This window comes from Papilio machaon, chromosome Z (genome assembly GCF_912999745.1).
Source record: "Papilio machaon chromosome Z, ilPapMach1.1, whole genome shotgun sequence".
In the NCBI taxonomy this organism is placed as follows: Eukaryota; Metazoa; Arthropoda; class Insecta; order Lepidoptera; family Papilionidae; genus Papilio; species Papilio machaon.
The window spans coordinates 3,415,620-3,440,491 of record NC_060016.1 but is presented as its reverse complement, the minus strand read 5'-3'; the positions used below and the strand labels follow the sequence as shown (position 1 = coordinate 3,440,491).

General features: G+C 31.2%; 1 protein-coding gene across 1 annotated transcript in view; it reads right to left on the bottom strand.

The window, feature by feature from the left end:
• LOC106719757 overlaps nt 1-24,872 on the bottom strand; it is a 96,267-nt gene that overhangs the window by 50,854 nt on the left and 20,541 nt on the right. The window contains exon 2 of the mRNA XM_045686097.1: nt 19,333-19,476. Coding sequence (XP_045542053.1) covers nt 19,333-19,476 — 144 coding nt within the window. The remainder of the gene's footprint in view (nt 1-19,332; nt 19,477-24,872) is intronic.

The window sequence follows — 24,872 nt, the reverse complement described above, 5'->3', positions numbered from 1 at the left end:
GTGGCTTTAGGAATGTACGAGAACGATGTGGGAAACGTCAACGCAGTACCTAGCCGCTTTACACTTCGTCACAATAGGAACCAGTCGTAGTCGGTGAATGCATTTCACTTTAATATCTTAAAATGTATATATAACTTATTTTTCCCTCGGTTATTGTTGTTGTATAATTAAGAAAATTTGTATATATACGAGTATGTATGTATGTATGTAGTATATATTATGGCTTATTAATGGGTAATGAGAAGGCATTGATGCCAGTCAACAAGAAACCTTTTAAAAAGTGGTTTTCAAACTAAGAAATTGTTTCAGAACACTTTAACGTAGAATCCATTACAGCACCACTTGAGCAACTACGTTTGAGAACCAAGATTACTTACAAATTGTTTCTTTACATTTTGTTGCATTTGATTTAGTTCTACTATTTTTATTTTCACTCTACCTACCATTAAAGATAAAAAAAAACTGTCTCTTTAACTGATTTTTCAAAAATAAATGTATTGTATTTGTATTGTATTGTACAAAGAATGTGCATTAATATCATAGGATGAATTTACTTATTCGGAAAACTTGTCTATTGACCTTCTAAGGCGTGGAGTTTGCAGCAAGATATTTTGATATCTACGAATGCTTGAAATATCCGAGAAATATTGGAGTGTGAAGAAGTATGTTGAATTTATTAAGCCATATAATTCTATGTAGTGAAAAATGTCGTAGTGTAAGACTTAATACAAAACTTACTGTACTCGTATATATTGAAAATCAATTAACGAGATCATTTTACAAATATGAAAAGAAACACAGAAAGTGTTTATGCGTAATAGAAAAAAAAAATATCTGCCGTAATAGTAGAGAAACTTTAGAAGCTATTTGAACATTTTATTGAAAAGTAATTCTGTAAACTTTAATGAAAATATAAAATTTTGTTTTAATTTAATTTTATTATTTCGATATAAACCATAAATGCTCGCTTCATAGAAATACATTTAACTGTTATATCTACATTAATGTTGTACATATTTTACCGCAATTTCGAGGCGGCACGATGTCACGACAGCGCTGATGTCAATGTTATTTCAAACATTTATAAAATTAACATGTGTGCGTAAATATTGCGGTTATGTCTGGACAGTTTCGTTTTGTTAGACATGTAAGTGCACAACAAATTTCATATTTATTTATTAACTATGTGTCCGCGACTTTGTCCGCGTGAAATGTATTTCATAAAAAATAAAGTAAAATGCTAAAGACAGTAGTCTTCAGGTAGCATTTTAATTGTATAGGCTAATTAATTTACTTAACTAACGTTCTATGCGTAAATGTATGAATGTATAGGTAGAAGAAGAAAGAGGGGTATGTCAGGACTACGCCAAATGATCTGGTGAATGAGGTCGGAGTTCTCCGCCTACCCCTCTTTGTTATGAGCGTGAGTTGTGTTGTTTTTTTTTTGTTGTATTTTACATAAACCTGTCTTGTAAATTATAATAAACTTTGCTTTTCAGTATCGACTATACATTATTCGTTGAATGCTTTTCCTTCTCTTGGTATTATTTAAACTTCTTTGTCTTAGTGTACTCAAGCTGTGCTAGTATTTTTGTTTGCGGTATTTATTTTTTAACGGGAAACTGTGTTATGCAACTGCGTGTACATTTCTTTTTGTTTTTTATAAACAAGTAAATTGGAAAAGTTTTACTATTTCTTTACTATTCGATGGTAACTTTATTTTACCTTTATCTTTTGCTTCGTTGTAAAATTAACCTTAGTCTCGTTAACTGGTGATTCTCTTGAAATGATAATATATTGAGCCAATTACCGTTTTTTTTTTTTTTTGAAAAACTTTATGCCAATTATTTTATAAAAGAATCCTCACGATTTTGTAAAATTTTATAACAATGTATTACAATTCTCATTAAAAAGTTCTACGATCAAATTTATTTATTAATCACATCAGTTATTTACAAATATTCCTACCATCGAAATGCGTATCGAATAAATGAATAGTATTTTCGAAGAATTCATTAAAATATGAAACGTATTTCAGTGAAATTATGTTAAAACATAAAAAGATTTCGTTAATGAAAAAGGTTTAAATTTCCAATTACATTCTGTACACGGTTTTTAATTTCAACTTTTAACAATACGAACATTGACGTTTACTGTGTAAATATGGTCTTCAATAGCCTTTCGAAGTATAAAATCATTTTGTATAAATGTTATCGTAACTTTATGATTACAAGGACAAGAATTAAAATTTATTTTTAGAAGCTGTTTTAAGAGCAAGCTGTTAGAAAACCTTATCGGTCGGATCATTTAATTATCTGATTAATATTATAAATGCGTATGTTTGGATGTATGGATGGATGGAAGTTTGCCAGAACTGCATCTTGCTGAATATTGGCATAGATGTGCATAATTTTATTTCCGCGCGGACGGTGTCGCCCGCTACAGCTAGTTTAATCATAAAACATATTCAGAAATTTATACTTGGATTTTAGAATCCACTGACGTTAAAGCTGGGGAAAACTGTTATATTAGTTGCGGGTAGCCATATAATTAGTTTTGAGAGGTGTTGCTGGAAGCCTAATTCGTAGCGAGAGATGTGAATTTGTGGAAGCAGTGCAATTAACAAGTGAGTCCTAACTCCAAATCAAATTTGTCAACTCTAGTTGACACGCATTTTACATTGCGTAACTTCACGTTTATAACAAATTTAATTTGTCACAATTACCAAACGAAGAGAGAAACAAAAGCATCGAAAATAACACTGCAAAATAAGCTAAAGTACTAGAACTCTCCAAAAGCAGTGTATACAATGTGAATACTTATCTTACTAATATCATAAATGAGAAAGTTTAGATGTATGAATTGAGATTACTACTTTTTTTAAGACCGCGCGTAAGGAGTCGCTGACGAAAGCTAGTATAAACATAAGGTAATTAATTAGCTTTCTAATTCCGCGGTCGACAGCAAATTTTTTATAAAAGGATTACATGAAAATAATACATAATAATCTAAATACAAACAATATATTAAACGCCAATAGTAAACTGAACTCTCTTTGATATTATGACGAAAAGTTCAAAAGTACGTTCAAATTGGGCAATAAATAGAACAAAAAAAAGTTAATAGCTGGTTTATCCTAATATCTAATCTAACGTTGCCGTTTCGTGAAACTGAAATTTTACGATAATTGTCACAGTTTTCACACGAATTGAAATACGAGTATGAATCAAGCCTCGCAGTACTTCAACCTTACTATTGCATCAATTTGTAGTGCAAAAAACAACGCTGTGAATTTTTGTAAAAAATAACTCACCCCAGTGACACTGACATAGTCAAAAGTACACACTCCTGTACTTATAGCTTGTAAAGCAATTCAAAGTAAAGATTAATAATAGAAAGTATTCCCTAAGGTGCAATAAGTTGCTAACATTTACTAAATACTTTTTGATTAGTCCTCTAAAAAAAAGAAGCCTTCTCAAAGGTCAACACATCTGCGGTATCTCGTACTTTCTTCTTAATGTAATGTCTAGCCAATACGAAGTTACTAAAAAAAAAAGTTTTTTAATGTTTTATGCATAAGATATGAGGCACTACTGAAGACTTCATTTAAAGAGATGGAAAAAAATGCAACTCGCAATCTGTGAGAAACACGTAAAATGAATTTTAACGTAGAAACTACAGAAAAAAGCATATTGTTATCAAAACGGCACTGCCATTTCAATAGATCAAAGATGAGATTTGACGTCATCGTGATACATTATTTTAATTAAAAACATAGGTTTTAGAACTGTATTTCAGATTAATAATGCTGATGATATAATTCATGTTATTTATAAGTCGATTCATATTCACGACTTCTGGCCTCATTGATAAGCATCTTAGAAAATTACTACATAGAATACATGATCATTATTCGATACCGAAATGTTTTTAAGTATATGCGTCTATTTTTATAATTTATGCCTTTTATAGAATATTTAAATCGTAGAAATAAATGCTTTATAAAATAATTATGTGATTATTTAGTTAAAAAAATCATCCTCTCTCTGTCCTTTTGATGATGTCTTGTTAACTAAATAATTACAATATTTTTCTATAAAGCATTATAGTTAAAAACATATAGTAGCAAATAATTGTGAAAAACTTTGATTCGAAAATTTAATCCAAGTAAGGCTCATCCCATAATTTAGATCATTATGATGAAGTTATCCTAATAACTTTTCGCTTGGCGACATACAAACATACGTCGAAGAATATATTGGATTTTTGCGAGCTTTAAGGGAGTTCTAGAGAATTTTATTACAAAAATGTAAGGCCACATATTTAAAGGTAGACTTCGAGTTAATTAAAACTCGTATAAGTATGGGGATACAGACTATTCTTATAGGCATCTTTTGTTGATTAAATTTTAGATTAATCTAACACTAATTTTTATAAATTTTGTTAAAGTAAAAGCAAAAACTTTTATCTCTGTTTTTTAAACGCCACAAATCGGTTTTAATTTGACAGAAAATTGACGGTTAGTCTGTGCTGTGTTTGTTTACTAGACATGGATAAAATCTCCCTGGATAAAGTTGTTGTTTGACAAACAAACGCTTTGTATGTTCTTTGAAAGCGTTTTATTTGAAAGATAACAAAATTGAAACAACTTGTCTATTTCTTTATAGACATTCATAAAGAAGGAAAACAAGAACGGAATAGTGTTAAAATTATCCAGACAGATAAATAAAATTAGAGTGGTTGTTTATCTTACTTCTTACTAATATTATAAATGCGAATGTTTAGATGGATGGATGTTTGTTAAAAGGTATGTCCAGAACGGCTGCATGTATCTCGATGAAATTTGGTATAACTGTAGAACACAGTCTGGAAAAACACATAGGCTAGTAAATAAATTAAACTATTTTTTTTTAATTTCGCGCGGACGACGTTGCGGGTGACAGCTAGTATGAATATAAATTTATCAGTAGTCATGCTCACGATATATTAGCGTAACTTATTACAAAAAACATAACTGTCCTAAACTTGTTTAACTAATTTCAGGAATGTAATCAAGATTTCAAGTGACAGACCAACTGCGGAAACTGGCCAGTATTTTATAGAACATGCAAGCATTTAATACATTTTGCGAACTTAAAAAAACTTTTTCATATTTAATTCCACAATAAAAAGATAAATATTAGTAAAATATTATTATTATATCATTATTTATTATTATATTCTGTCGATTAAAGGTAGGCAACGCATCTGCAATTGCGGATGTCCATGGGCAGTGGTCGCTTCGGTATTTAGGCGGATTCAAGTGACCGCTTGCTCGTTTGCCACCCTATAATATAAAAAAAATAATAACACTATCAAGAGTCTTTCAGTGATGCTCTGTATTAAAGACTGTTTAAAGTACTACAAGAACTAATCATAACTTCTCAGAACTACTACTACTACAGAGTACTCAGTAACTATATCTGTATAACTTTAAAGTCGGTTCAGTCTTAACCTTAATATATGAAAATGAGCGAGATGAGACGAAGCGTATTTCTGCAGTACGGTACAGTTATATTAAAGAGAAATGCATTGAAGCTAACGTACAGAGTAACATAAACTAACTCAAAGTACTCGTACTCAGGAGACACTGAGCGTAAATGCAACTTATAAATGAAGATTGTAATGCCAAGTTAAGGCGATTATTTCTGCCTCAACGTGATTAAACCTCTTGATTTACGTATCTGGAATTAACTTTATTAACCTTCGTACGACGTTATGCGTGCGAACAATGATGATGAATGTCGAAAATTTTGTGGGAAAATTATCATTTAATATTAAATTTTAATGTCAATTTGAACCAGTTACGATAACACGTAAGAAATGCGTGTTACCATGTCATGAGGATTTTGTTTGCGTTTATCATCCTAATATTCCCTGGATGGTGCTTCTTAAAGTGCCGTCTTTTTTCGAAAGTTAACGAAAAAATTGTACTGAAGGACAATTTTTAATCTCAGAACCGCGACTCTGAATATCGAACTCTGAACTACTTGCGTAGGTTCTTTCAGAATACTCTTCTTCGGTGAATAATTGCGAGAATTGTATGTAGACTACTCGCATAAGTGCTTGTTCATATCTAACTAGAGAGCGTGGGCGCGGACGTGATCGTCTGGTACAAACCGGTTAAACATACTTGACATCACGTATAAATAGCAAGCTCCGCCGCTAGTTAAATGTGAGCACTCTCATACATCATATGTTGGAAAAATATAAACATAAAAAGTCGAATAATAATGACACATACGGAATTTCGCCTCTTGCAAGTAAAGTTTCCTCGTGTAAACGTAGAACGTAAAGTCAGTAAAGACAACAACAATTCACTAGATGTTTGACTTCACTAGGGAGGTGTTAAAATCATTGCAAAGTATTTACATCAGTTCTAATGAAACTCGATTTCTTGTCAACTAAGAACATGTTAAGATGAAATGAATACAGATAGTGTAAAAGCCAACATCGTTGCAGGTATGTATTTATCACGTTAGAAGATGTACGGCATTGACTGAGAAATTTAAACGAGCTTTAAGTTTACATAACCGAGAGACGTACATACGATTAGTTAAAAAATGGTATACTTTTAAGTAATTAAGAACTAATTTCTCAGCGTTTACGTTCATGCTATAATTGTAATTCTTATCTAAATTTCGATTTTTAGCCATATGATATGTTAATTTCGCTTTTGCTTAGTAACCTTTGACCTACTACTGTTCAAGACTTTAGTAAGGCCAGTTTACCGGGTCAAGAGTTTTAAATATAGCGTAAGGGAAAACATGTGTTGACCATGTGCGCTATATATACAAACGTGATACATATAAGTTACAAAATAAGAGAAGATAATAGATCCTCGTTACGACTTTCAAAAACTTCCCAAAAACTCTCATCATTCAAGGAAATACAATTAATTTCACATCCTTAATAAAATCTAATAATATAAATCTTAAATTCATCATCAACATCGTCAATTCATTAATGAAAAATTAAAGGGCTAATGATTTTGTCCAGTCTAATCTCATCAAATTTCTTTTAAACTGAGGAGTTTACAATTGAGAATGTGACATAATATTGGAGTATCTGAATGTTATATTGTTTTTTATTTTTGTTTGTCTGTCTTGCGTTCAGCTGTACCGATTTTGAAGGGACTCAGACTGGAAGGTAGCTTACGTATGCGGGAGAAAGGTTTTTTATCTTATTCAGATCCGATTAGACTTTCGCAGCGATCAAATACGACCGCTAGTTATTTCATATTTTAACAAATAACAAATATCCGTTTAACAAATATCATTAAAAATAAAAATTGAAAAAATTGAAAGGTATATTTCTGCATTCGGTAAAAATAGATATAAAATGATAAATAGCCCGTTTTTAATAATATAATGTTTATCAGCACTTAATCAAATACTTAGCTCGTCTGAATGTTGTACGAAAAAAAAAAAATTTTAATGAAACGAGTGCTTTAAAGTGAGTCTATTAAACAAAGCTATTGGTATTTAATACCTTAAAATGAAGAAATTCTGCCAACAGAGGGCTTTCGGTATTTGAAGTATTTGGACACCTCGTTATGAAGTGAAATAAATAAAATAATTAATTTTAGATTTACTTGATGTTCTCAAAGAGGCGTCACAATTTGATGCGTAATATTTACTAATATTTAATTTCACAATCATTAACATAGACAACATTGCTAGTTACATACAATATGATAATCTTATGATTGGGGAGCACGAGTTATTATTAAAAAACCATAATTATGACTTATTTCTTCATCTTCCTTATATAACATATTTTGATATAACATATTGAAGTAACAATTCCTTAAATTATTTCAAAAGCGTACTTACGAATTTATATCTATTTTAAATAAAAACATTTTTATTTTACACTATAAACCATTGGTGGAAAATATGTTTGCAAAATCAGGGAAATACCGCACTGCGGACGTCGACCACCACACTAGTAATCTCACTTGATTGCTCCGAACATGAATGATGTAAAATAAAAGATTGATTCTTATTTTAACAGTTGTTCACATGTTTTGATATAAATTACTTTTATGTACATAACAATAAAATAACATAATTAAATCTATATATATAAAAGAAAGTCGTGTTAGTTACACTATTTATAACTCAAGAACGGCTGAATCGATTTGACTGAAAATTGGTGGGCAGGTAGCTTAGAACCTGGAAACGGACATAGGATAATTTTTACCCCGTTTTCTATTTTTTATTCCGCGCGGACGGAGTCGCGGGTAAGAGCTAGTAGAATATAAAACTGAAATAACCTATTTCTATGAAACTTTTATTCTTGTATTTTATAAATTAAATCTAGAAGTATGCAGATTAAATACATAGATCTATTGTCTGTTCACAATAACCCTGCATAGAATTAACAATAGTACGAAGTTAAAGTTTGCACATGACTTTGTTGTGTAGTCGCAGATCTCCACTGCAATGATATACTTGTATTTATATACGAGTATCTAGTTTGTACACATAGTCATCCCTTACAAGTGTCACTGCAGACGAAACCCCTGTTAGAGTGTAATTAATCCCCATTCGTGCCACCAACTTTATGTTAATTTATATTATACTAGCCCGCAACTTCGTCGGCGCGAAATCAAAAATCATATAGCGTTTAGCACCTGGGAATGTAAAAGCTTCCCAAGAGTTAAAGAATTTTTCAAATATGTTCTGTAGATTCGGATTCTATTGAATGCAAATAAAGAAACAATCAAATCTTCCCTCTTTATAATATTGCTCGATTTTGCCAGCGACTCCGTTCGCGCGGAATTTGTTATTTGATATTTTATTATTTGAAAAAAATTATTATGTAGCCTATGTGTTCTTCTATACTACCTTTAACATCTGTTCCAAATTTCATCGAGATCCGGTGGGCCGTTCTGGAGATACCTTTTAACAAACATCCATCCATCTAAAAATTCATATTTTTACTTAGTATTATTATTAAATTAGTAACTAACACCACAGATAACACAATACTATGTCAGAACAGAAAATACTTCGTTATTTTTTACGTCGAGTCATTTTGAAAGGAATACAATTAGTATACACAGACTGACGTTAACACCATCAATCTCACAACAAATTGAACGTTTTCTTTTTCGTAAGAAATAAATTGTTTTTGTCATAAAATAATCGTAGTAAGGATCGTTTATTTTGTTAATAAAACAGTTTAATTATTAATTTACTACAAAAAATACATAAACCAAAAAAAAATTAGTAATAAACTAAAAAAATAATTGCATGTGTTACCGTTTAGTTTTTGAGACCTAAATCTCTGAATAAAACATATCGTCAACCCTGTCATCTTTGACGAAACAGAGTAACATTATGTTTTAAACGGATATTTTGGTCTCGGAAACCCACGATAAATGGAATCAATTTTGAAGTGTGAGGTTTAATTCGTATTCTACGCCTCTTAAAAATTTCTCGTGTATTTTTTGTTCCAGTTTGTAAAAGTTTTCATTACGTCGGCTTCGTGATATTTTTCATCAATTACAAATTATTAAACACAAATTTACTTAAGCATTAATAAACAGAAGGCCTACTGATTAAGTTATATTGACTTTTAACTAACCAATTCATAGCGTGTTTTAACTTCTGGCGACTTACTTAATAAAATATAAAATTTTAAATTTCAAATGATGTTTAAGAAGTCTTTTAAAGCATCGTTAAAGTTAGTTTAAGACAGTTCGAGTGTACATAACAAAGCAGTGTCGCAATAAAACTTCCTGACTTGAAACGGTATTCAGTTGAGTTAAAACACTTTAAATTGTTCTACGATTAATTTGTAACTGTCTTTCGTTCATCACTAAATAAAACTATTATCTATATCTATATATATAAATGTGTTAGTTACACCATTTATAATTCAAGAACGGCTTAATCGATTTGACTGAAAATTGGTGGGCAGGTAGCTTAGAACCAGGAAACGGACATAGGATAATTTTTTACCCCGTTTTCTATTTTTTATTCCGCGCGGACGGAGTCGCGGGTAAAAGCTAGTATATATATAAAAGAAAGTCGTGTTAGTTACACTATTTATAACTCAAGATCGGTCGAACTGATTTAGCTGAAAATTGATGGGGAGCTAGCTTAGAACTAGGTGATGGACATAGACTTTTTTTATCTTGTCTTCAAATAAAACATTGATGAACATTAACAAAATATTAATTTACTTAATTACATAATTTACTTATAAAAAAGTTAGGTATATCTCATACTGTTCTCTTATTTTATTCATATATCATCAGTTGTCTTTTATATTATAAAAAACCCATTTTGTTATGATTTCCCGCAAACCTTTTATTATTCGAAATAACTTTTCTGTAGGTTTTCTTATCTTGCGAATACGTGTATTATTGTGTCGCATTTATTCTTTCCCATCTTGACTTCTAACGAAATGATTGTGTTTTTGTTTTATATAATAAATAGTAGACATATAAAATTGTCCTGTTTCTGATATAAAAATCATACTTTTAAATTATACTTAGCAATAAAAGAGCTAAGCATGTTTTTCTTTATTCTTAACTCTATAATGATTATAGAGTCTGTGCGGAAAGAGAATGGGATTTACATTTGAGAGCGTAGTAGTGCTTTGTTGTTGAACTTTGTAAGGTTGTACCCTCTTTAGACATGATTAAATACAAAAAACCGCAAGAAATCACAACAAACAAACCCGTATCAATACAAAACTTTGACATTTGACAGGTGGCTGGGTTGGATTGCCATATAAAATTTTTTATGATAGTCCCTTTTTTCGTCACGCCCACTCTCTTTCCGCACAGGCTCTAGCTTCGTGTTTCACATATTTAACATGTGATTAAATTAAGAAGTATAATTTATCGTTAGTTTCTGAAATCAAAATAAACTATAGAGAGACGTCTTCTTTCAAAACTCTCTCGTTTACTGAGATATAATTTCAGGCATTGCTGGTATAGCCCGTAAAGATTTGTTTTTCTATAGCGGTAATATGAGTACGTGTGTATTTAGTGCTCTCCTTTTTTGATAGTTACTTCTACAACAATTAAGTCCAGAATTTGATGTTATATGTTTATTCAGTAAATATTAGGAAAACGTAATAAATTTATTGAATTAAAATGTATATTCAACGAACATCATTACATAATTTTTGTTACCTAACTTATAATTATTAAAAATCCACATGAACGTGACAACAAAGAAGTACTAAATAGATCACCAATGCCAGTACAATATTTACGTACTAAAATTAAATTCGTGAGACGATTCGGTGGCACTGAGCGTGTTCAGGAATTTCTGAAGCTGAATATTAAATTTAGCACTCAAGTAACAGACATTTATAATTACATTTGATGACGAAGTGTCGCAGGTAACTGTTCAATCAGAATAACGCAGTTATAGAGCCCGAACTGAGTTATCAAGTTAGCCGGCTGTCTGAAATCATGTATCTATGCTTACGACTAGGTATTCGTTTGAGGACTTGTCACTTATCACTGCCGAAATACCTGCATAAAAACATACCTTTTTTTTCTTTCACGGGAAATGAAAGGAACAACTAAATATGCATAATTTGTTTTTTTTGCTATTTTAAACTATTCTCCTTCGATATTAATATAAGTCATTTATGATATTCGCGAATAGATAGATACTCGTAAATTCGAAAGCCTAGATGGATGGATGGGTGCATTTTTGTTGAAGGTATCTCCGGAAGAACTCAATGGATCTTGATGAAATTTGGCACAGATGTAAAACATAATCTGGAAGAACATATAGTCTATCATTATCTTTTTTTTAATTCCGCACAGACGGAGTTGCGGGCGACAACTTGTCTATATATAAATTACATTGTCAATCGATAAGCGTACGGCATATTGGTACCAGAATATCCAATTAATAATTTCAGTATTGACGGCCTTGAATGAACCCATCTCGTGTAGGTACTGAGAAATTAAAATCCAGCACTAAAGGTAAATATCACTTAGATTCGGTATATCGAATATTTCAATTCATAATAAATAGTAGGTATTAATAAATTAACAACAACTAAAAAGTAAAATTGCTCATGTATTTATGAGACAACGAAATAAATCGATAAGTTCTACGCATAAATAGTCGTAATAAAAAAACACCTATAAAAAGTGTTTATTTACAATATTGATTCTAAATTGTACATAACAGAGGCGTTAACTAATCTATTGGGCTAGACTAATAACGCTGTAGTCCGATACATAGCCATTATCTGTGAATTAGTAACCAATTACTCGTAACACTAGCGCATTGGTAATCAAAGTCCTAAACCATTGACGCTCGATTCACACAGGCACGAAAGCTAACCGAAACCTAAGCGAAAGTCTACATAGATGGTGGAAGGAATAGTTGTATGTACATAGATAAAAGTTGCTACATACTGCATATACTGTTAGGCGGTTACAAATCCCAATCCACGCTAATTTCATATCAAATTTTCTTTCGCTTCGATTCCGCTTCGCTTTCGAGGCTGTGTGCTAGACGCTGAATAAATTACGGGGATGTGGAATTTACTCACCCGTATGTTATGTGGATCGCCTCCCGACAAGCGCTCGGGGCTAAGGCATTTAAATGATTGGTTTTTAAATTCCATTCACTGTAATATTTTGACAATTTATTAAATTGATAAAATAATTAATGGAATGGTGTTTTTGTTTTCCTTTTGTGAAACATCAATTTATTTAATGCGAAAAACTTACAGTTTTCAGAAAAAAAGTCCTACATTAAAAATTTTAGATATTTAAAATCTGTAAAACACTGTTCTTCTTTATCATGATTTGTAACACAAGTTTGTTAAACTTTCACGAACTTCTCTCATAAAATGTCGACTGAAAAATTTAAAAAAATAAAATAGACTAGGTATTTGGTTTCTATGGTCTATTTTAAGACTAAAGCAAAATAATAAAAATATAAAGTATAAATCTATATATATATAGCCTGAAGTGGAATTAGTATTCAACTACCAATCAATCTGTGACCTGACCTTGCTGAAAGATCTTGGAATGAATCAAATGAGTCAAAGCCAATAAAATCAATTAGAAATTCATCCGCTAAGGTACTTTTCTGAAAACTAAGAGCTTTGATTCGGAATACCGAATGAGAGGAAAACACGTATATATTGTTTATTGCACTCTACAAAAATGAAACTGGTGTGTACCCTTTCAAAATCAAGAATATCATCGTTTTTTAAATGTAAAAATTAAATATAAAATATTTCGAATGCCATAAATAACACTTTTTTCCAATTAATCAATTTATAACGAACTAGCTGTCGCCCTCGAATACGTCTGCGCGATATTAAAAAATAAACTTAAGTAGTAGCCTATGTGTGTTTTTCCAGTGTGACTTATCACATTCTGTTTCTCAGACGAGTGTTAGCCGACATTGGCAATCGAGTTAAGCTTAGCGACGAACGTTAAATTAAACTAATTGCAGTATAACTGACGGAGCTGTGTAAAGCAAATGAGGTAATACCTGCATCACAATAATAGTGAATCTCCCAAATAAAACTTTAAGTTAAATGTATAAATTTTACGTCGTTTTTTTGATAGCTTAATTTTACTTCACATTTTGAGCATCATAAACCTATTAAGTTTATTGCTAAGTTGTTATCGAAAGAATTGAAGCGGAACCATTTAGGTTATTTTTAACAAATTTAAATATTCACGCTAGTTTGCCGGCTGGGACATCTCTATGTATCTACAAAATATATCTTTGGTTTTCATTCATATCTTTCTTAGATAATTAATGTGATTTGCTTATCCGTAACGTTAAATTACCAGAATGTGACGGTCCTAGTCCTATACATGAGACACTTAACAGTGGTGTTCTATGATCGTAAAGAATTAACGTTGTTATTAGAAATACAAACCCATAAAATTTATCATTTATATTTCCACCGCCGCCCGTTCATAGAAGTGTAAATTCTTTTATGAATAGATAAGAATTCACACTTGAATTTTCAATGTTATTTTCGCAGACAAACTTAATTTTCCCAGACTGAAATGTGCACCTTAGTATTTTCACCAACCGCTCCCTCCTCGAATAAGCTGCCTTTACGTTTAAAACATCTTAGTCTGGTGCTATCATATTTTTTATGCGAGTTGAATCCACTGTCGCAAATCGATTGTTAGGGGTTAAGGAACGGAGACGTATTCGATGGGTGACCGCTTAAGTACCAAAGTTTTAGAACTTCATAAATTTAAAAAGCTCTTCTAAAACTGCTATTTTGAAACAAATATATTAGGGTAACGTTATAACGGAATAACGCTAACAACCTCTTTGTTTATAAGCACTAAAATTGTATGTTTACTTTCGGTTTTTTTTTATGTGTATGGGACAGTACCTATGATGTTAAAATAGTGTTTAAACTTTAAAATTGCTTAAATTGCTAAAAAGCTATAAAATTGATTACAATAAAAACATCTAATTCCATTAAATTAGTAATAGTCATTAGTTTTATTAAAAAGGGTAAATCTTATCATTAAACTTTTATGCAGTAAAACATACGTTTTCTTTGTACATAAACATTGTCTTGTATCCGGTGCGGCTTGTTTCGCTTATTACGGTTATTTAAAAGGCAAACATTTATTTTTCCTCAATAAATGATTTCATTTATCAATTCTCAGTATTACCCTGTATGGTAACCGAATTCGTAGCCCAGCTTATAATAATACAATTCATGTTTCGTCACAATTGTATTTCAAAATAATGATACCATTCTATATTTCCAGTAACCGTGAGAATTGGAAAAGGATTATGTATTTGCATGATGACATTTTAATAAATGTCAACCAAAAATGTCAACTACTCCTGTACACCTTTTTCATTAAATTCGATACTCGTTTGACTGTTTAATCGGCTTTAATAAAATTGGTAGTGACAGATTTGTCTGTAATAAAACTTAATTTGTTATTCAATCTAAAAGCTGACAGTTTCTAATCGTTTCAGGAGCACTTGATATTTCTGTGTTAAATAAAATTGTGATATAATGTTGTATTGAATTAATCCAAGAAAATGTTTAAATGGATGGATGGATTTTTGTTGTATATGTTTATCATATATATCCGGAATGGCTCAACAGATCTTTATGAAATTTAGCATAGATGTAGAACGTAGTCTGAAAGAACACATAGACTACTAATTAAGTTTATTTTAGATCCCGCACGGACGGAGTCGCGTGCGATAGCTTCTTCTTCTTGAGGTGCCTCTCCGACTAGCGAAGGTTGGCAGTCAGTTCTCCATATTTCTGTTTATCCCTTGCGAGGCGAAACAGTTGGGCGGCACTTGCAATTCCAGTCCACTCTCTGATATTGCGCAACCACGATTTCTTCCGACGGCCAACACTCCTTTTGCCGGCATATAATGGCTATTTATGATTTAATTCTGTTTTATGCATAATTAAAACTTTTTCGTATACAATGAACGACGAATACCAAAAAAGCTATGAGAAGTACAATACCCAATGTGACTGGCTATTGTAAACTTAACGTACAATAGTAACAATACGGATAATATTTTTTCAACGTTCCTTCTTTTGTGTTACATTTTTAAATAACGAAATGTCGCCTTTTGTTTCCCCAAAATAAGTAACATATATCAACAAAACTGATTACTGATTTATTAAAATAGCAACTGGTTTTTAAGTCGTAAGGATTACAAGTCGTTAGTTGTAATTATAAAAGGCCTAATGTCATCATCAACAGCTTACTATACGTCCCCACCGAGGAGCTCGGAGCCTACCCTTAACTTTGAGGTGACTAGGTCATAGTCAACCACGCTGGCCATGTGCGGGTTGGTTGACTTTACACATATCTTTTAATTTCTTTTCTTCTCTTCTTTAAGATGAGAGTTACGATAGAAAATAAACGAAACGGTTGATGTTTTTTCAATGTTCCAATTTTTGCAAAATAAGTCTTTCATACATTTATATTTGTTAATTCACTCTGAGTTTATGGTTTAAAGAAACGAAACTAATTTTGAATGTTTAAATCATTCAAGCGATTAAAAAAGTGTTACTAAATTCGATTTTTTATTTCTGAATAACAACTGGAAAATTATGGGCTAAATAGAAAATTGTCCATTAAGTTTTTTGTATGACAATATGAGACTAAAGCAGCCTTTGAATAAAAAAAAACTTTAAATTTCGAACGACTGATCTAAAAAAAACCTTTCATCGTTAAAATGTAGCTCTACTTTTAAATAAAATTTAAAATAACGTTGAAATGCAAAACAACCTATGATAAATGTGTACTTTTAACTCAAACAAATGTTTTAATTTCAGGTCTTACAGAAAACAGAAATAGTTGAACTAATGAAACCGCATTAAAAAAGACCAATACAGTACAATTATCAAGGCAACAACTTGAAGTTGTGTTATATTTACAATTTTTTATTACTAATATTTATTTTTGATGTATTTTAGAAGCAATTTTGAATTATTTTGCTATAATTAATTAGTTTATATTATATTTAATTTTAAGATATTCCTCCCAAGTAGGGTTGGCGACAGGCAGACTGCAGGCCGTATAAACTTAAGTCAAAACTTTAAGGTTTATAAAACCCTGTGTGCCGACCCCACATGAGTGGGAAAAGAGCAGGGAGATGATGATGGCACACATTATTTGTTTTATTTTTACAATACGTATGATGGCAATAATATCCCAGCCTCATCCCAGCTGCAGTAGTATTTTACAAGCGACAAAATACCACAGTGAAGTTAACTGAAATGAGTTCCTCTGAAATTCATCTTTAGTACTAACTCCAATTTTAAAAATATATTTCTCCTCTTCTCTCTTTTCCGTATCTTTGTTGTTTCTAACATCACATACAAAATACATCTAAATAAGTTTATTGGTAAATTATAATAATTATAATAATTTTCTTTTTTGATGTTATTTTATAACAAACTAGTTATTGTTTATTATCTATCTATATATATAAAAGAAAGTCGTGTTAGTTACACTATTTATAACTTAAGAACGGCTGAATCGATTTGACTGAAAATTGGTGGGCAGGTAGCTTAGAACCAGGAATAGGACATAGGATAATATTTACCCCGTTTTCTATTATTTATTTCGCGCGGACGGAGTCGCGGGAAAAAGCTAGTTTTTAATAAAAACTATTCGTAACAAAATTCGGAAAGAACTAAATAATAAATAAATGCCTACTGAATATACGGTATTTCTAATCATGTAAGTATTTGATTAACATGTCAATCCTCGAAGAACGTTAATTCAATAAGTCTTAGGGCTTAATGGACTTAATGAAGAGTCTATCGTGCGCTTGGGAAAATTGGCGAACACAAGATCATGGGAATGGTCGCCCATGAGACATGACGAGATCAGAGCGACTGTATCTGTCCCTTGCACCGATGTGCAAAAAATGCTGAGATTAGAAAGAATTGGCGGCGGCTCTTATAGCAGACTACTGATTCCTGATGACCACGACCTGCCTGAAAAGACTGCAGCGACGAAAAAAAAAGAAGTACTTTATATACCAAAGATTTTTCTATTAAAGATTTTTTATCAACATTAACTTTTGCGCTTTTCTAACTCTGCTTAACAAGACCTTTTAAAAAATATTTAAAACTAAATTTAAATAAGTATCTATTTTAGTTTAGATACTGATATTTTAAATGGAATAAAATAATAGGATATTAAGTCCCTTACGTAAACTTATATATAGATAGCTAATATGATCGTTCATAAAACACAGCGAGTACAAAGTATTTGTGAACGAATTATGTCGAAATTGCTCTACATTTTCCCAGAGCTTAGTATCCGATAATGGGTATTAGCTCCCGTGTGCTTGAACATCAAGGGACGTTTACGATATTAAATAATATGTATGTTTATATATTATTTGTCTCTGTAAATATATATTATTTCGAATAAGATTTTATTCAAACTCAGTTTATATTTGTATACAATAAATAAAATTTATTGTTTATCTAATAAGTAGAATAACTAGAAGGAATTAAGAAAAACGTAATAAGTAACCTATGTGTTCTTACAGACTGTGTTCTATATCTATGTCAAATTTAATCGAGATCCACTCTGCCGCTCTGGCATGCATCCATCCATCCATCCAACCGTCTATCCATTCATCGTTCCATCCATATCTCCATCTAAACATTCGTATTTATAATATTAGTGTGATTTGTCATTAAAATGCCAAAAAAATTAACAAACGAATTTAAGAGGCGACCACAGTTCTGTATATTTATAACCATCGTCAAGTCATATAATAAATTGCAACTTAACCATTATCATAAATTTTTGTATTTACGAATTTCGTAATAGAAAGTGTTTCCGTCTTTTTTTATCTCTAACTTCTAAAAGAACTAAAACGGTTTTCAAAATAACCATGTTACATATTGTTGTCTCCATAATTTCCGAAGTGAGTGAGAAAGATAATATTTTATACACGTATTTCGATACTGAAAACTCACAGAATTGCAGGTATAGACCAACAAAGTTACCTGATGGGAAGAAGTCAAAATAAATTATGATAGCACACTAGAGTCAATATCAATAAAGTTTCACAAGGGCTTGTCGCAATGAATTTGTCTTATCATGGATTATTATTTTGTCATTGTCATTTTCTGTATGTTTTACAGTTTCTTATAGTAGCGCCTCTCGTACCTGCATAGATGAGCTTATCCCTAAATAATATATAATAAATATTAGATTTTAAATTCACGTAGTTAGGTATTTCAATTTTACGCCGCACACCGGTTCCAGACATAACGACTAATTAACATAACACTGCGGGTTGCTTGAAGATAAGAGGGGCGCATTATGGGGCATTGTCTCTGAAATCGAACAATTTCAATGTCATTGGTTTACGTCTGCCATTAATATTGTATTAGTCATTGCCGCATTAAACTGGCATTTAAATATTTAACCTTGGGACTAAATTTCCTTATTTCATACTACGCAGCATATGAGCATTCGACGCATTATATCACATGCCGAACGTGTGACATTTTAAACAATTTCAATTTGTATCGGTAAAATATCATCGAAATGTCATTGAATATTCAATCAAAAACCGTTTTAAATTTCATGCTATATTGAAAAATTAAGTAGCTCTTTGACGATTTTCGATTCATAATTTGCTCGTCAATTTATTGCATCAAATTTTTGAGTTGATATTAATTTACACATGAATCCACATGAATCATAACCCATCTGTAATGGTTATTTGATATTGCGCCACTAGTAACGTTTTAAATTCATGGGAAAATAATTTTGCAATGACTTACCGTCGATGGGTGTAGTCTGCTGACTGGAATTGATCCTAGGCCTCTCCTCTCCGGCGGCAATATGCTTGGCAGTACGGCGAACTAAAGGACGCAGTTCCTTATCAACGTCACTTGTATCTTCTTCTTCATAGTTGTAGTCGATATCTGTAACACGTTTACATATTGTACAGCAGACAGTAATAAACTAATTTATAGTCTTAACTACAATCCCATACTATTGTATGTTTAAGTTTTTTTTTCTGATCTTAAGTGTTGTTTGAATGGCAATGTTTCCGCAGCTATGACTTTATATATTCGGGTATGTATGTAAGTTCTATTGTGATCGCCTGTAGCCTAAACGACTGAACCGATTTGTCTAAGGGTGACTACATCGCATTGAAATATATCGTACATTCGCACAGCATTTCAAGTTTCAATAATGCAATTGAAATCATTTGAAAACAACTGTAGTATTATTGAAGACTAAATTATCACTTTATAGAGTAAAAATGTAAGGGCCTAATCATCGAAAAACTTAGAAAACTAAGACAAGTGTTTCAAAAACATTTTAGCTTAAACTTACGTTAACCCTTTTATATCGTGACTCTAGCGCCCTGCGGGGATTTTTGACAAATTATGGTTATTGAAACAATATTCGGCACAGGCTTGCGAAACGCGATCTTTACTAATAAATAATAAAATACTAATATCAAAAGCACTGGTGATACATATAGCCACGTTGGTGACGGCGGTCAAAAGGTTAAAACATGTGTTTAAGTAAACCGTGTCTAACAGTTTTTCTTGGAGTTACAGTTACGTAATGTTTCAATTGCATATTTGTTTAAACTTATTTTAACCATTTTAGCGCACGCTAATATTGGAAATTACTTGAAATCATGACTATTGAAATTTTACTATGCGTAAGCTTCTTTATGTGATCTTAACAAATAAATAAGAAAGTACTTATACATAAAACCAGTTGACGTCTATAATATTAATCACTGGCGGTCAAAGGGTTAAAACACGTCTTAAACTAAATAATGTCTAACCGCATTTTTTTGAGTAATGCGGATAATGCTTTAATATAAAACGCAATTTAACATTGCGATTTTGTTTTTACAACTCTAAAGAAATAACTAAATTTCAAGATAAAACCTGAATTGAAAATCAAAAATAATTGTGTTAAATAACGATCTATAAAAATTATAGAATATGAGAGTTAAATAAAGTGTCGATTCCAGGAACTTTAAAAACTTCGATTAATGGATTTTATCAAGAAATCAAGTATAATCTGGCTTCTCGTTGAATACTTTTATTACCGCGTTTTAAATGGATTGCGGTAGCATTGAAAAATAAAAAAACAAATTTCAAAGGAAAATTAAATATTTTACCGTCCCCCGCTAGCTTGGCAGAGCGATTAAAAATATCTGCATTAGAAAAACCATTTGTTGTAAATCTGTAAAAAGTGTAGTTTCTACAGACAGTAGAATTGGTAGACAAATTCGGTTCTGTTGTTTACACGTGACTGGACGCACAGAGAAATTCATTTAGATGTTACACATTTAGTAAGATGATAGTTATAATATTGTTGTATACGAGTATTAATTTCGGTATTAAGGGAATCCTTACAAAGGCCAATGAAAAAAACATCGTCCTGTTCTTATCCCACTGACGTAGAGTCATCATTTCAATCGTCAATCCTTTCTTAATAAAATCACCGTCCACAAAATCCGTCCATATCTTTATAGGCCTAAAATCAAAATCTAATAACATCAAGTGATATTACGACTTAGCACTCTGTCCGTTCTAGTGATAAATTCGTATTAAAGTTGGGAAATAGGAAAGTTATACGATCGACTATGAGACCGCTATGAGGAGAGTTCGCAAAGCTTTACTGGTTAGTTACAAATAATCCCTTAACAATGTTGGTCACGTTAACAGGTTTACAAAAAAAAACAATTATTTTAATATTATGTATTTACTAAAATTATACATTCAATTGTTTTAACGGTTATTTAGACAAAACAAACATTATTCAAACAAAATATTGTCTTATGAAGACGATTGTGAGTTTCAGCTGTAGTGATACTTCTATCAATGCATGTTATGTTATCTCAGTTTTGTAATTGTGAATGTATTACAACTTGTAGTATAAAAATTTTCAATGTCTTTACTATATTTTATTTCTATCGTTATATTACAATATAACAGTTCAATATTCACTATCAAACGTGGCTTGTAATATGTATTGAAGAACTATACAAAAAGAATGACAAAAGTACAATTAGTAACAGTTTCAATAGAACAGAAAACATGGACTTCTAGACGGTAACTCATTTAACAGTTCACCAACAATAAAAGCGGGTGTTCCAGTTCTAGACAAGTACATATATGCTGATGTTTTGTTGACATATTCCGTTAGAAAATCCAAACACAATTCATTTATGTAGTGTAGCTATTTGTGTTTCGATTAGAGTTTAAACTAACGTCGGTACAATTTAAATACGTCTTCCTCTGAAACAACTTTATTGCATTCAAAACAAACACTAACTAGTTACATGTAACAAGGGACAGGTGATTTGTATATTAACTAGTTAAGAGTTTTTTTTTTAATGAGGAAACAATATAACAATTTATTAAAGAAATTCGTAGTAGAAAATTAACACTTAAATTACTGTGCTAACCGCACCATTTAACAAGTATTAAATCTGGCTAAAAATAGTTCATTTCACAAAGTTTATATTACGTTCCAGTTCAAAGGTTAAAATTCATATACATAATACAGATATATTATTTATAATGGGAAAATGTATAAAGTATTAAATTGATTTCATTTTTATGTTGATAAAGACGTGTTTTTTTTCTAACAGTTTATGGCACTGGTTTATACAATGGATTAATGCCTGGTTTACAATATGCCATAACTGTAGGTCGGTAGTGACAAAATTTTCTCTGGCATATAGCTGGCATAATGTAAATATGAACTGGCGCCAGTGAGCCTATACATTCCACACCAGGTCAGCACTACTGTTCTACTGTATTGGCATAATATAAACCAGACATAAGTTATCAAAATCTGTCTAGTGGTTTAGGAACGAAACTTCAATTTTATTCTGTACATAAATAAAGGTTAATAAAGGTTAATTTTTAGTTTTGTACAATTTCAATTTAAACATTAGTAGACATGAATTTAAGTAAGCACCTCAGATATAACATTACACAATAATATTTAACAGACCAAACCATTTTAAATATTCAAACTTGTCATGAGAGAACCTCGAGTTAATGAATATTTAAACGAAGTCGGCGAATCTTCACTGTCGTAACATTACGACAATATTACTATGTCTTTCATTATCTTTTGAAATTCAGAGAGCAATAGTGCTCGTACACAAGTATCAAGATATTTGAAATTTTCGGTGAACACAAACATTCGTTGAAGTATTTTTTCGTCCATGCAGTAATCGACTAATATGCTGGTAGCTATGAATAATAGAATGCACAAGAATGCTAAGACCTATTTTTAATGTTTTTGTAATTATTTTTTTGTTATTTGAAATATATAAAAGACAAAACTCGAGAACGCTGAAGGACTAACATTTGATAATAATACCTCTAGTAAAAAAATTTAAATTCTATAGATGTCAGTTTAGTAACTCGGCATTTAGAAAGCCTATTTAAATTTTTCCAAGCTGGCAATATGGTTTATACAGATTTATCGGCAATGAAAACTCTTGGTTATTTGCAAGCTACTTTTTCAAAATCTAATCTCATTTCGAACTCATTTTTTGAATTTGAAAAGAATACCTAAATATATAGTTTTCGTTTTCAAGGTTTGCCGAACTTTTTGCTTCATATTCTTCTTTATCTATTTAAGGTGCTATTTTAACACGAATGATAATATATAAAACCCTAAACTGACAATCATAAAGAGATATGGATGTGGAATATTGAATAGAAGATGTGCCAGGACCGTGTCGTATTGAAGACACCAATCTTTGCGAAAAAGAATTCAAAAAATATAAATACATTTTAACTGAACCCAATTTATTAAACACGTTCAAATAAAAAGCAAATCAAAGCTTCAACAAAATTACTTGTTTATTTGTATTCTTCTTGAGAGCGAAATTCTATTGGGAAGACCTTGATGTGACATAAGCTATTTTTGTTTATGTCATTAAATATGAAATACCTGACGAAATTTGTAACGAGACGATATTTTATACATTATAAAGGTAAATAATTAAAATGTATAACATTTAAATATTACAGAATATTTTCAAGCTATCGCAAGAAAGTTAACATTACTTTTTCGTCTATTTTGTTGATGTCAGAGCATCTCTGATATTTCGAGTAATAAAATGTAAAAGGAACTAGGCTAGTAGCCGCTGCTGTGCTTTTCGGAAGGAAAGAGAAAATCGAATTTATCGCTGTCGGTACGATGGCGCGGCGAGAGCAACACAGGCGACAAACACGTTGTTATGCATCCGTGTTCCTCGCGTATTCAATTACTACTACACTTGGGCTTCGTTTTGCATGAACGCACTTCGCAAGAGATCTCGGTATGATGTAGGTGTCGATGTTTTCGTTTCATTCCTTTGAGATGCACAGATAGAATACATACGTTCGCTTTCATTTGATCACAATTATTAATGACCATTAAAGTTCCTACGAGGTATACTGCCTTATGTTACTATCTTACTTTCTACTGATATCATATATTTGAAAGTTTCGATGGATGGATGGATGTTTGTTAGAAGGTATCGCCGAAACAGCTCAACGGATCCTAATGTGATCATAGCCTGAAAGGACACATAGGATGCTTATTAAGATTTTTTTATTTTCGCATGGACGGAATCGCAGGCGACTGCTAGTATCCTATAATTTCACGCGGATAAAGGAGATAGCTAGTTTAAATGATAAATGTATGCCGTATAAAATTCATATAATAAATTGTATTACATTTCATAACATAAATTATAGGAATGTTGAGTTATTTCATGCAAATGCAATATTTATTTACTGAGCTTTAGCGATAGCGAAAATGTCGATAAATCAAAGTACTTATTTATTACATTGTTAGTTGTTCACTGAACTGGAAAATACATTTGATTTAATATCAATTCAAGTGTACGCTTGCTTCTGTTGGAAATGTTCAATTTACTTTTAAGTTTTGTGAAGAACATACAATGATAGATGCGATTTAAATTTTAACAAACTTATTAAACATTTCTTTCTTACTCCATATTCTTGATTACTCCATGGTAAAATATCAACATTTATCTCAGTGTTTATATAATTTATCCATCAGAAGTATTAATAATAACAAGGTAGTCTGGGTTTAGAGCGTGAAGCCTCTTAAGAATCCTTTCAAGTGGAAAGCAATAGCAATAGATTATAATAGCAAATAGCTCAATGTTGCTCGTATATTCCGACAGAATAAAAAAAAATCCCGAACACTTTCTTTAGGCATTCTACGTATGGATTTCCATTTCCGAAACATTGTTAAAAAAAAACTTGAGAGGTGTCAAGGGACACCCGGATGGAACGAAGTTCCTTTC